General features: G+C 33.6%; 1 protein-coding gene and 1 long non-coding RNA gene across 3 annotated transcripts; one reads left to right on the top strand and one right to left on the bottom strand.

The window, feature by feature from the left end:
• Positions 1-299: 299 nt before the first annotated feature.
• Positions 300-5,060, top strand: LOC108482338 (uncharacterized). 2 transcript variants are annotated; one of them, XM_053026857.1, is made up of 4 exons: positions 300-663; positions 761-866; positions 1,990-2,201; positions 3,430-5,060. In XM_053026857.1, the coding sequence occupies exons 1-4, from the start codon at positions 475-477 to the stop codon at positions 4,702-4,704; spliced, it is 1,782 nt and encodes a 593-aa protein (XP_052882817.1). In that variant the 5' UTR covers positions 300-474; the 3' UTR covers positions 4,705-5,060. The 2 variants fall into 2 exon arrangements, with proteins under 2 accessions (XP_052882817.1, XP_052882818.1); XM_053026858.1 differs by having other exon boundaries at positions 600-663; positions 761-835.
• A 1,411-nt stretch (positions 5,061-6,471) lies between these two features.
• Positions 6,472-8,382, bottom strand: LOC108465734 (uncharacterized). Its single transcript, XR_001868535.2, has 3 exons — positions 8,225-8,382; positions 8,009-8,136; positions 6,472-6,986 (listed from the first exon to the last, which is right to left on the bottom strand). It is a non-coding gene; the product is annotated as an uncharacterized LOC108465734 (long non-coding RNA).
• Between the last annotated feature and the right edge of the window lie 2,942 nt (positions 8,383-11,324).

Below are 11,324 nucleotides of genomic sequence, written 5' to 3' on the forward strand. Positions count from 1 at the left end.
TAGACGTAATTAGTATGAGAATTATGAGTTTTGAGCTTTAGGTTAATGTTCATAAGTTGGATTAGATGAAATCAAGGCTCGATTTTACAATAGGCTCGAACTCGATCCACTAAATATAATAAAAATATATTATTTTATATTTTAATAATTAAATTTAAATAAAAATATTTTCAAAAGAATATACTATAAATTTGGGCCAGGCCAGCCCGAGATAAGCACAACCCATTGACAGGTCTATTGCCCTGTAAGAGAGAGTCGGTTTTAAGTAAGTATAATAAAAGCCAGATGCAGCTGATCACTACTCTTCTTCGATTCTCAAATTCCAGTTTCCCACTCAATTCCGTAATAAAATACTTCATTTTCCCTCTTTTATCTTCCTTCCTGTGGAAGCTTTGAGGGAAGAAAATCCAAATATAAAGAGCCCCAAATTCACATGAATTTTCCCAGCCATAATCAAATAATCATCAAGCAGAGATGCCAATCGAAATGCCCAAAGGGCTGCCTTTCTCAGTGGACACGTTCAGTCCATCTTCGAAGAGAAAAAGGCACCATTTCTTGACCCATGCTCATAAAGATCATACTTCTGGCATTTCCTCTCACTTTTCCTATCCAATTTATTCAACTCATCTCACCAAATCCCTTGTTCTTCTACACTATCCTCAGGTTTTGCCTTTTTCTTTATCATGGTCTTGGAATTTGGAGAATATTTTTTTTCTGTTAACTGATCCTTTTCTTTCTTTTTTTTTTCGTGGTTTGGCAGCTTGATGATTCTTTGTTCGTGGGAATTGAAGTAGGGGAATCCATTGTTATCAACGACCCGAATGGGGAATTTCAGGTTACAGCTTTTGATTCTAATCATTGTCCTGGTAATTTATTCATTTGATTGATTTCTTGGTCTATTTTGTTTTTTTTTATCGATTTATTATTTGGGAATTCTTTGTTGATTACCTGTCAGCATTGGGTTGTTTGAAATTTGATTGTTGTGATATGGCTTTAAGTTAAGAATTTTCTTTTATAGGGTTCATGTATGGCAACAATTATAGAATTTTGTCCTTGCTTATGCAAACAAAATACTAAAGGACTCTGTCTGATTGTTATTTATTTATCTTAATTTTCAAAAGCAACAAGGCAACAAGTGTGTTTGGATGCTAGAGTGAATTCTATAGTTTTGAGAATTAAAATTTTAGTTGGCTTGACATTTATTTGAAAAAAAAGAAAAGATGTTGCAATCAGTTTTATCTTGGGGCCATTTTCCTTTTAAATCAATTATCCTGTTGCTTTTGTCTTATAACAAATTATTTTGCAAGTTAAAAGCTAATAACAAAAGGCAAGTAACAAAAATAATAATAAAAGGAAATTTGTAATGGTTTGCATCCTAACTTAATGTATGCTTTTGAAGAGGATCTTGATGTTTGCATTAGTTCCGTTATTGTTCCCATGTAGTACTGATCTGGATAATATCTAGAGATCACTACTTGTCATGATGTACTCTAGTTGGTCTTTTGTGATAAAGAGTATTGGATTTCTAGTATAGCAGACAATTCTCATTGAATTAGAAGAAGAATCTCTTCACAATTTACTGATAAATTTCTATATAAGAATGGATTCAAGCATCTGAGCTTCTGACTTGATAGATTTTATGTTACCTGGACTCATGGGTGAGTGTTGGATGCTGATATATGTTCAACATAGGTATTCTCAGTTTTTTATAAGTTTTTGCATATATTTAGAGGATCATACCTATATCGGTTTCCAAATTATGTGTCAGACATAGGTACTTGAGGGAAAGTGGAGAGTCAGGTAACATCGTTGAAAACATGACACTTGCTTTGGTTGTCTTTGAATTTTAGAAATTTAAAATTTTGAAGATGATGCTTTCTACTTTTATGAAGTGGTGTGTGGTTTGGGGATGGTTTGGTAATTATCTCTATATGAATAACCTATTGTGATTTGAGAAAAATTTGTATTGACATATAGTATGAATTTCAGGAGCAGTTATGTTCTTGTTTGAAGGCAGTTTTGGTAACATCTTGCATACCGGAGACTGTAGACTCACCCCAGAGTGCCTCCAAAATTTACCTGAGAAGTATATTGGCAGGAAAGGAAAAGAGCCACAATGTTGTTTTGATTATGTTTTTCTAGACTGCACTTTTGGTAGATTCTCTCAAAATCTACCCAGCAAGCATTCAGCAATCCGTCAGGTAGTCCTTGTTTTCTTAGTGGTTTTCGTTTTAATTGTCTTGTCATTGTAGGCCTAATTGGAATTTAGAATGTTTTTATTGTTCATTTCTCATGAATGCGGTACCAACTTAAGAGTAGGGGTGAGCAAAATCCGATTCGGTTCAAAAAACTCGATAAAAAATTCAAATTTTGAATTAAATAGTTCGAGTTATTTGAGTTAATCAAGTTATTCGGATCAACTCAAATAAAAAATTAAGTTTTTTGGTTTAACTCGAATATGAATTACACAATTCGAGTTATCCGAAAATCCGAATAAAAAAAGACAAAACTACGTAGTTTTGATAAATGTTTACTTTATTAAAATTTAAAATTCAAAATAATTAAGTTAAAAAGGTAAAACTACGTCGTTTTGATAAATGTTTACTCGTTAAATTAAAAGACTAAATCATTATATTGTTCATGTAGTTAAATAATCTTGTACTTCGTTTACTAGTTAAATAATCAGTCCATCTAAACGCCACATTAAGTATAAATAATAGTATTCGTTAACTCGACTCGATTTGACTCGAAATTTTTTGACTTGATTCGATTCAATTCGAAAAAATTTCAAACTGAGTTCGGTTGCTAAAATAAGATTTGTCAACTCGACTAGCTCAAAAATTTTTGACTCAATTCGACTCGACTCGACTCGACTCGATCGAATACTCACCCCTACTTAAGAGAACCACTGGGATTTGTCTACCGTAAGTGGACACTATTTTCTTTAGTCACTTACATTTCAAATGGGGAAGGCGGTGGGGGGAATTCCTCTGCATTTTTTTCTTGTTAATTGTGATGTTTTATAACTTAAGATAAGGAAATATTTTACATTAGATTTCAGATATTGCTTTTGTTAATAATGCACTGAAGCTGGCAGAAGTGAACACATGCAAGCAGCCGCATTGTATTTTGATTGTAGGACTAACGAAAAAATAACACCATTTGACATTATTCCTTAACAATCATAATATCATAAAGACGGCAACAATGTTTATAAGAAATGGATTGGCATTCACTAGCAATTCCTAAAAATATGATTAAAATATCAATTTTAATTGTTCTTTTGTCATTATTTTTATTAGTCTTAGTGTGTCATAGTTTCATGAGGGTCTATTCAGTTGTTGATATTTTCTCTTATCTTTGTTTTGACTGACCTTTGAGGACTGACTAACACTTTGGTTGATACAACATTTTGTACCCTTGAATTAGGTTATCAATTGTATATGGAAGCATCCAAATGCACCCGTGGTGTATCTAACATGTGACCTTCTGGGTCAGGAAGAGATTCTGACTAGTGTGTCCAAAACCTTTGGGTCCAAGATTTATGTTGATAAGGCAAACAATCCTGATTATTTTCAATCACTGAGTATCATAGCTCCTGAAGTCGTTTCGGAAGATCCAACTTCTCGTTTCCGGGTGTTTGATGGTTTCCCTAAACTATCTGAACGAGCAACAATAATGTTGGCAGAGGCCCAAGCTAATTTTCAACATGAGCCCCTCATTATACGACCTTCAGCAATGTGGTATGTATGTGAGGAAGAGCGTTTAGAAACAGTTAGTCGAAGGAAGATAAGATTTAATGAAGCAATAAAGGATCAGTTTGGTATTTGGCATGTCTGTTATTCTATGCACTCATCAAGGGAAGAACTAGAGTGGGCTTTGAAACTTCTTGCTCCTAAAAGAGTTGTATCTACAACCCTCAGCTGTCGAGCAATGGAGTTGGATTATGTTAGGAGGCACTGTTTTGATTCCTACATAAATTCTGATGATTCTCTTTGGAAGCTTCTGGACATTGACATGGAACCATGTCCACAAGTAAATTCACCTATCAAAATTGTAGCTTGTTCTCCCATGGTTGAAGTATCCACCCTAACTTGTGTAGAATCTGAACTGCAGCCTATTAATGTATCATCTTGCAAGAAAAGGCTCTTGATTATGGATCCTCCAAGCAAAAGGCCACCTGTAACACTTTTTGGTCGGGCAAGGCTTAGCCTCCATGATCCTAATTTTCCACCTGAGGAAAAATGCATATCTACAAGAGACAACCCTCTTTATGTTGTCAATGAAATGAAGCAAGTAGTCATAATCCAAAACACCAATGAAGATTCTGAGAATAGATTGCAAAATGAACTGATGGCAGAAGGCTCTGCACTGCAATGTAAGAAGTTGGTGACTACGGAAACTTTCGAGGAAAGATTAGAGAACAAGTTAGATGCAGTTCAAACTGTTATGCAAAGTGAGGAGATGAGATGGGATACTTACCATGAGTACAGATATGAAAGCAAACAGGCTGATGAGACTACAATGCAATGTGAGAATCTGACAAGGAAGGAAATTAACAAGTGTTCTTACTCTATCGGATATCCAAAGGGCTACAGTGAAAACTTCCGAAAGTTGTACCGGTCAATGAATGCGCCTGTGCCTAAGCCTCTTCCCTCTTTAGTGGAGCTAAGGAATGCCATCAAACGGTCCAAGAGAATTTAATTTGTTATGTTATGTCCCATGAAAGACACAACTCTACTGGCTTTCAGACCAAAGTTAATTCTTGCCTGGTGAAAATATATGTTACTTGCAGAATGATGCCGGGAACCATCACTGCCCAAAGTAACATACCAGTTATTCGTGCATCGCAGGTTGGAGCCAACTGTGTTTTAGATGAATCCGGGCAAGGTACCATGGGGTCACCATTATTGTTGTTGTACAGATATTCTTTCTCTTCAGAATAATAAGGGTGTATTATTTGTGATTCTACACTTAAATCTTATACTACAAGAAATACAAACAAGGGGTAGGTGAAACCATTAATTTTTTCTTTAATTTCATCTCTTAATCACAAGAAAGCTATTTCTATATCAATTGATTTACTATTTGACTATCATGGACTATCAATTGGGATGAAGAATGGAAATAAATAAACAATGAGCTGGTTTTTATCGGGACGTATTTTGAGATGGTGAATCAGCATTATTTCCGTGCGGAATGAACAAGAACCATAGTAGTATGAATGCATCATGATAACTCGGTGAGAATTCTCGAATTTTGTCATGTTCTTTGGCATTGGGCACTATCAACGAAAGAGAGAGCTCTCCCTTGTTAAAATATATATTTGAAACATGTAAGCTTAGCATTGTGGTTAGTACTAATATGTCCAAATTGGTGCAGAGCTTGCTGAAGGTGAGAAGTTTATGATTTGCCAATGCTTCAGTTGGTGTCAACAGCAGCGGTATCATGACCAGTCATCCAGTGACAAAATCTGCTTGGCTAATACAGTATTTGTAACTCATGGTGAGTCAAAACTAAACTTGTTCTTAGGTTTGGCCCAATTAAAATTTCAGGCCATTAAAATTTCAGCCTATTTGTTAGGCCTGATTTAAAAAATAAACTTAAAATTTTGTTAAAATTCAATTCAGTTAAAAATGTTAAAATTTGAGTCCAACTCACTTGTATTAATTTTTTATATTATTTTAAAAAATATGTATACTTAAATAAAATTAAGATATGTACAATTTAACAAGTAAATATCTTTAAAATAGTAAAAATAAAAGATGGTTTACTACAATATCTAGACAATAAAAATAAAATAATAAAGATATAATAGTGAAATGGTAAAAAAATAATGAGAATATAACCAAAAAAAAATTAAAACAGTAAAAAAACACCAGATTTTTTTTTAATTATGTAAATTTAGGCTAAGCCGGGCCAAGTTTATGCTAAAATGGCTTACTCAATGCGTGGCCTATTTTTTAAACGGGTTTTAATTTTTAACCAAACCTATTTTTCGGTTTTATATTTTTATTCAAATCTTTCCATTTTTCAAGTGAACCTTCGAATTGGGCCGGGTGACCCGGCTCAAGGACAGGTTAGTCAGAACCATATGATACCATGGAAATGAAAAATGAATGGTATATTGAGATCATTTTAATGGGTGGGATACCACCTTTGAGAACAGGTTCACAATCTCTCATAGTTGAGCTTCTCTGACAGAAAACAATAACAGGAACGCAACCATGGTTGCTATAAATGCTTCTAATTAAAACAAAAATGTTCGGCAAATTGCCAAGTTTTGTTACTTGTGACTATCAATAGCAATAACATGATCTGAGCTGAACTTTGCTAAGCTCATTAAGAACAAGCAGGGCATCAAAGCTTATGGGAAGAAGTATTTTTCTATGGTTTTAAACAGAATTTATATATCTATTTATTTTTCAAAGGATTAAACAGATTTCAATTGTCAAAATTGGCAAAACTACGTATAACAATAAAGTATTTCCATGATAATCAAATCAAAAGTATGATCATATATACATATAAAGGTTGTGAAATCATTCTGGAAGCAATAAAGTATATATGGTACCTAATATGACCATTTGTCCTGAGAGCTCTTTAGTGAACTTCGTAACCCTGGCAGAATCTGTAGTTCTTGTGCCCATTGCAGAGTTCTGGACTTCATGGGCAGCATCCTCATTCTTTGAGGATGAAGATGTTAACTTATTAACAGTCGTATTACCATCACAATTATTTGTATTTCTGACCCCTCCCTAAATGAAAGGAATGCTTTTCAGTTACTAAAATCACGAACCTTTAAAGAAGTCTAAAGCCACACTAGTACAAGACTAAATCATCTTCCCGTATTGTTGTAATAGAATACATGAAAGATACTACAGTCACTCTAAACCTGACCTCCACGGATTTGTCCATGTCATCACTTGTACCAGCATCGTTCTGTGAGAACCTTCTTTGACAACTAGGAGATCATTCTTGTGAACCTGAATCATCAAGAATATCTGACCTGGTCAATAATATTTTACCAGGAATACAGCGACCCTTAAGCAACATTAAAAGAGGCACAAAAGAAAATTATTATTTGTTGATGAAGCAATAAATATGGAGTAAGCAAGTGCATGAAGCAAAGATTTTATTAACATGTAGTCGTAGCATTTGCTCTTACACTTAAGATAATAAAAACCACCATAAATTTCGAAATCCACATAGGCAAGGTAATAAAGGCTATATAACACGACAAGGGAACTTTACTGCAGAGGAAATTTTTTCAATTTGACTTCTTAACAGCGAAAGAGAGATTTGCATAAAGAAAAACAACATTGCAACCCATGTTAGCATTGATCTTCAGCCAATTTACGCACCGCAACCCATGTTAGCATTTCAACTAATTTACGTTAAGAAATCCAAGCTCAGCAATATTACCATTCATAAGCATGGGCAAACAAGTTGTAACATTTTTGTTCCATAACCTTTATGAACTCCCCACGTTTAGTAACTGTCCTTTTCATTATCAGGAAAACCAAGCTAAAAGACAAGGAGTAACCCTTTTGAACCCCTGTGATGCCTATGATTACCCAACAACAATGCCATGATCAAATTACAACATACACCAAAATATCAGACGTTTTTAGGGAAAAATAGATAAATACTATGATCTAAGCACAAAGACGAAAGGATCATCTTCCAGAAGGAAGAGAAACTGGGTTATGCCATTAAGTAGAACTTGTGAGATCTGGCTTTAATTCCCAAAAGGCGTTTTTAAGTGCAAACCGCAACAAATTAAACCCAATAAACCTAATTGAAATTTTTTGCGAATTCAAAATTTCCCGCTGAAGAGGAAAAAATCTTCCGCGTGAATTCAGAATCAAAACTGAAATTCGAAAGATCAAAAGGTATTTCTCTAAATCCAATGAAAAAAGAACAATCCAGATTCAAACATTGAGAAACCAGAAAGAAAATAGAGGAAGAAAAGTAATGGGAAATTGGAACGATTAGAAAGAGGTACCTTTGGACATTCTTGAGGGTTTGATTGAACCTGGAATCAAGGCTTTCTTTGTTACGCTGATCTTCTTCGCCATGGCTGCTGCTGTTGTTCTTTCAAACCCCTCTTCTTCTTGCTCACTCCAAACGGTTCTACACAGGTATATTGTTATAGGATTTAACTTAACGAGAATGGTTAAGAAGAGAAAGTTTAAATAAAATAGAGAAATTTCATACTCACCCAATTATCTTTGAGATTTGTTGAAAAGATCTCCGATGGGAAGCTGAAGAGGATGTGAGATGGTAGAAAAGGAAGAATAATAATTTTGTACATTACTGGAATATGTTTAAAAGCTAGTTTGAGTGGTTTTATTGTGTTGAATAAGGTAGGAATGGCTAAGCCATTCACGTGATAAATTAATTTTATAAATAAATTAATATAATCTTTTATCGAGCTGGAATATAAGCTAGTTTTTGCTTTTTCATTGCTTTTGCAAAAGTGCGCAAATTTCAAAGGAAAAAAGAAGCTCCAAATAGATTAAAAAATATTAGAGTCATACACGTGGCGTGCTGAATGAATCTAACCAATTGCATACTTTATTCTATCATCTAACCCAAACATTATTCTATCATCTAACACCTAAAGCAAAAAGAAGAAAAAAAAAATCCCAGCAGCAAAAGGACCCAACATTATTCTATCATTTAACACCAACTCCTTCGATCACAGCTACCGTACCAACCGCCCCATGGGGAATGTTCTGTAGATAAATACATTACTTAAAAAACTTATTTTTCTATAATAAAATAAATTTTAATTCATTAAATTATAATAAATATATTGCCTATGGCTATGATTTAGCCATTTTAAATTTCATTTTATTAAACAGTAACTATTCGTTAAAATTTTTATTGAGAGCCCATGAATTTTGAATGAATGAGTCTTGAGTAACTCTAGTCATCCATACAATAACTTAAGGAATAAGTGAAAATAAGATTTCCAATGAACTAATATTGTTTTCTTTATGGAAAACTCATGATTAAATATTGTCTCCTGTGGCGGAGCTAAGGGGACCAGTCCCGGTTCCTTAAATTAAAAATTCTTTTATTTAACTTTTTTATAATTTATAAAATTATATCTCACCAAACAATCAGGCTGTCGTCAAAGTAAAAAAACGAAAAGATAGAAATAAAAATTCCTTAACATTATATGCTTTATAAAAATGCTAGAAAGAGAAGAGAAATGAACGTTTTTAACATTATACATTTCGAATAATCTAGGAAAGTTGTAAATCAACGTCGGCCTCCGCAGAGATAGTAGCAAGAGGATTTGAAGTGACAGTGGGACGGTTTCGTCGTTTGATGCAATCAAACACGAGCTTGAACAGAAAAAGAACAGAGATGCCGGCAAGCTGGATCAATGCCATAATTTTAGTGTCACCTTCCATGTTCATATGCCCGGAAAAACCCAACGAAAATCTTGATGATGAAGAATTCTTAGAAAATTCCATTGCTTTTCAGAGCTTATTACGTTAAAAAAGAAATATGTGAATCTCAGGGAATAATAAGAAGTCTTTGTTTTACCTAAGCAACGAAGGCTTTGAAAGGTGGTCTTATTTATACAACTTGTGGAATGTGGAAGAATATCAAGTCCCATTTAAGTCCCATTTACTTTTTTTTTTTTTTTTTGTTGATCAGTGCGGACCCCAGTAATTCTGCTTTTAGTAGTCCAACGCCCAAAAGAAAAGAAAAGAAAAGAAAAGTAGTGTAAAACGTTAACTGCATTTAATTATTTATGTTTTAATAATTTATATTATTATTTTGTCACGAATTTTATTATCTCCTAATAATGATAGTTTATAACACTTTAAATAGATTTTAAATACTAATTTAAATATTTTACATGATACTTAAATTAAATTTATTAATTAAAAATTTATTTTTATCCTTAAATTTTTTTTTCCTAATTTAGCCCCTATAATGCATACATAAACGAACTGCTAGAATAGGAGTGTAGGCAGAGTCTTATAAAATTTGAGGGTTGTGCGACAGCTTTGACACGTAAACTATTTCAGTATTTTCTTCTTTTATCTTGTCCTCCATATTTTCCAAGTTTTCGATTTTGTAAGAATTAAAGGTTAAAATTTAAAAGTTAAAGCAGTTGATATATAGGGCAAGGGTAACTTCTTATTCTCATTTTTACTTGTTACAGATATTTTACAGCATACAAAGTAGTTGGTGGAAATGTTTGATTTCTAACTTGGGTCAATTTATTGCAGCATTAGCTCTGCAATTCCTTTCTCTTTTGCTGAAATAAATAGTCAAAGTCTGTGGACCCCACAAAAAATGTATCACAGAAGCTCACTATGATTATTCGGAGAAGCTCACCATGGTTACCTGGAGAAGCCCGGTATGACTATTTGCAGAAGACAAATATTACGTATGTGGGAAATTCAAATGCAAGCAACTTCTTGGCAGCAACATGAGTTGTTTAATCTAGTTTTGTTCTTTTAATCCCCCGCCCGGCTAAAAATAAAAAAAAGCTTAATTATAAGTTTAGCCACTAATATTCACATGTTCTGTTAAAATAGTTTTAATTGTATTTTTGAACTTTTTTCGATCATCAACCTTCTTTTTTTTTTTCAAATTATTTTTTTAAACAGATTTGATGAAAATACCATGTTAGAGTATAGTGAAGAATCTGTCAGATTGTTATGTGTAGGTTGTTATACAGTTAGTGAGCTGTTCATATAAGTTGTTAGCAGTAGTTACTTATGCACATTATATAAACACTCTTGATGTACTGAATAAAGTTAAGAAAATAATATTGGTCTATTTCTCAGTGTATTCATTCATTTGTTTCTGTTAATCATTCTTTGTATATACTTACATGGTATCAGTCACCTAAGTCCTAGAGAATTGCTCTTGCTGTGCATCCATGGGTAACTCTACTGATTCTATTTCTGCTGATCATAGTAGTCCCTCGTTCACAGGCGCTCGGCTAGTTCAGTCATTTCCTGGACATGACACTGTAAATTTGGATGAAGGTAATTTTGTTCCATGGCAGCAGCATATCCATTTGATCATTGAAGGATATGAGTTGACAGGATTTTTAGAAAGGAAATTACTTGTTTATCGCGGTTTGTGTCATCTTCGGAGGGGCCTCTGGTTTTGAATCCAGAAGCCTCATTGTTCATATAACAAGATAAGTTACTTGCCTTTTGGTTGCTATCTACGATTAGTAGTCCTCTTTTGTCTTGTTTTACAGCTGCCAAGATAGCGTGCGATGTTTGGAACACTACAAATAGTCTGATCGCTGCTGTCACTAGAGCCAAATTATCTCA

Source organism: Gossypium arboreum, chromosome 4 (assembly GCF_025698485.1).
Source record: "Gossypium arboreum isolate Shixiya-1 chromosome 4, ASM2569848v2, whole genome shotgun sequence".
NCBI lineage: Eukaryota > Viridiplantae > Streptophyta > Magnoliopsida > Malvales > Malvaceae > Gossypium > Gossypium arboreum.

Excerpts from the sequence above, each read along its gene's own strand:
- LOC108482338 (XM_053026857.1), top strand. The coding sequence starts at position 475 with ATGCCAATCGAAATGCCCAAAGGGCTGCCTTTCTCAGTGGACACGTTC. Across the intron at positions 664-760 it reads TTCTTCTACACTATCCTCAG|CTTGATGATTCTTTGTTCGT; the intron begins GTTTTGCCTTTT and ends GTGGTTTGGCAG. Across the intron at positions 2,202-3,429 it reads AGCATTCAGCAATCCGTCAG|GTTATCAATTGTATATGGAA; the intron begins GTAGTCCTTGTT and ends CCCTTGAATTAG.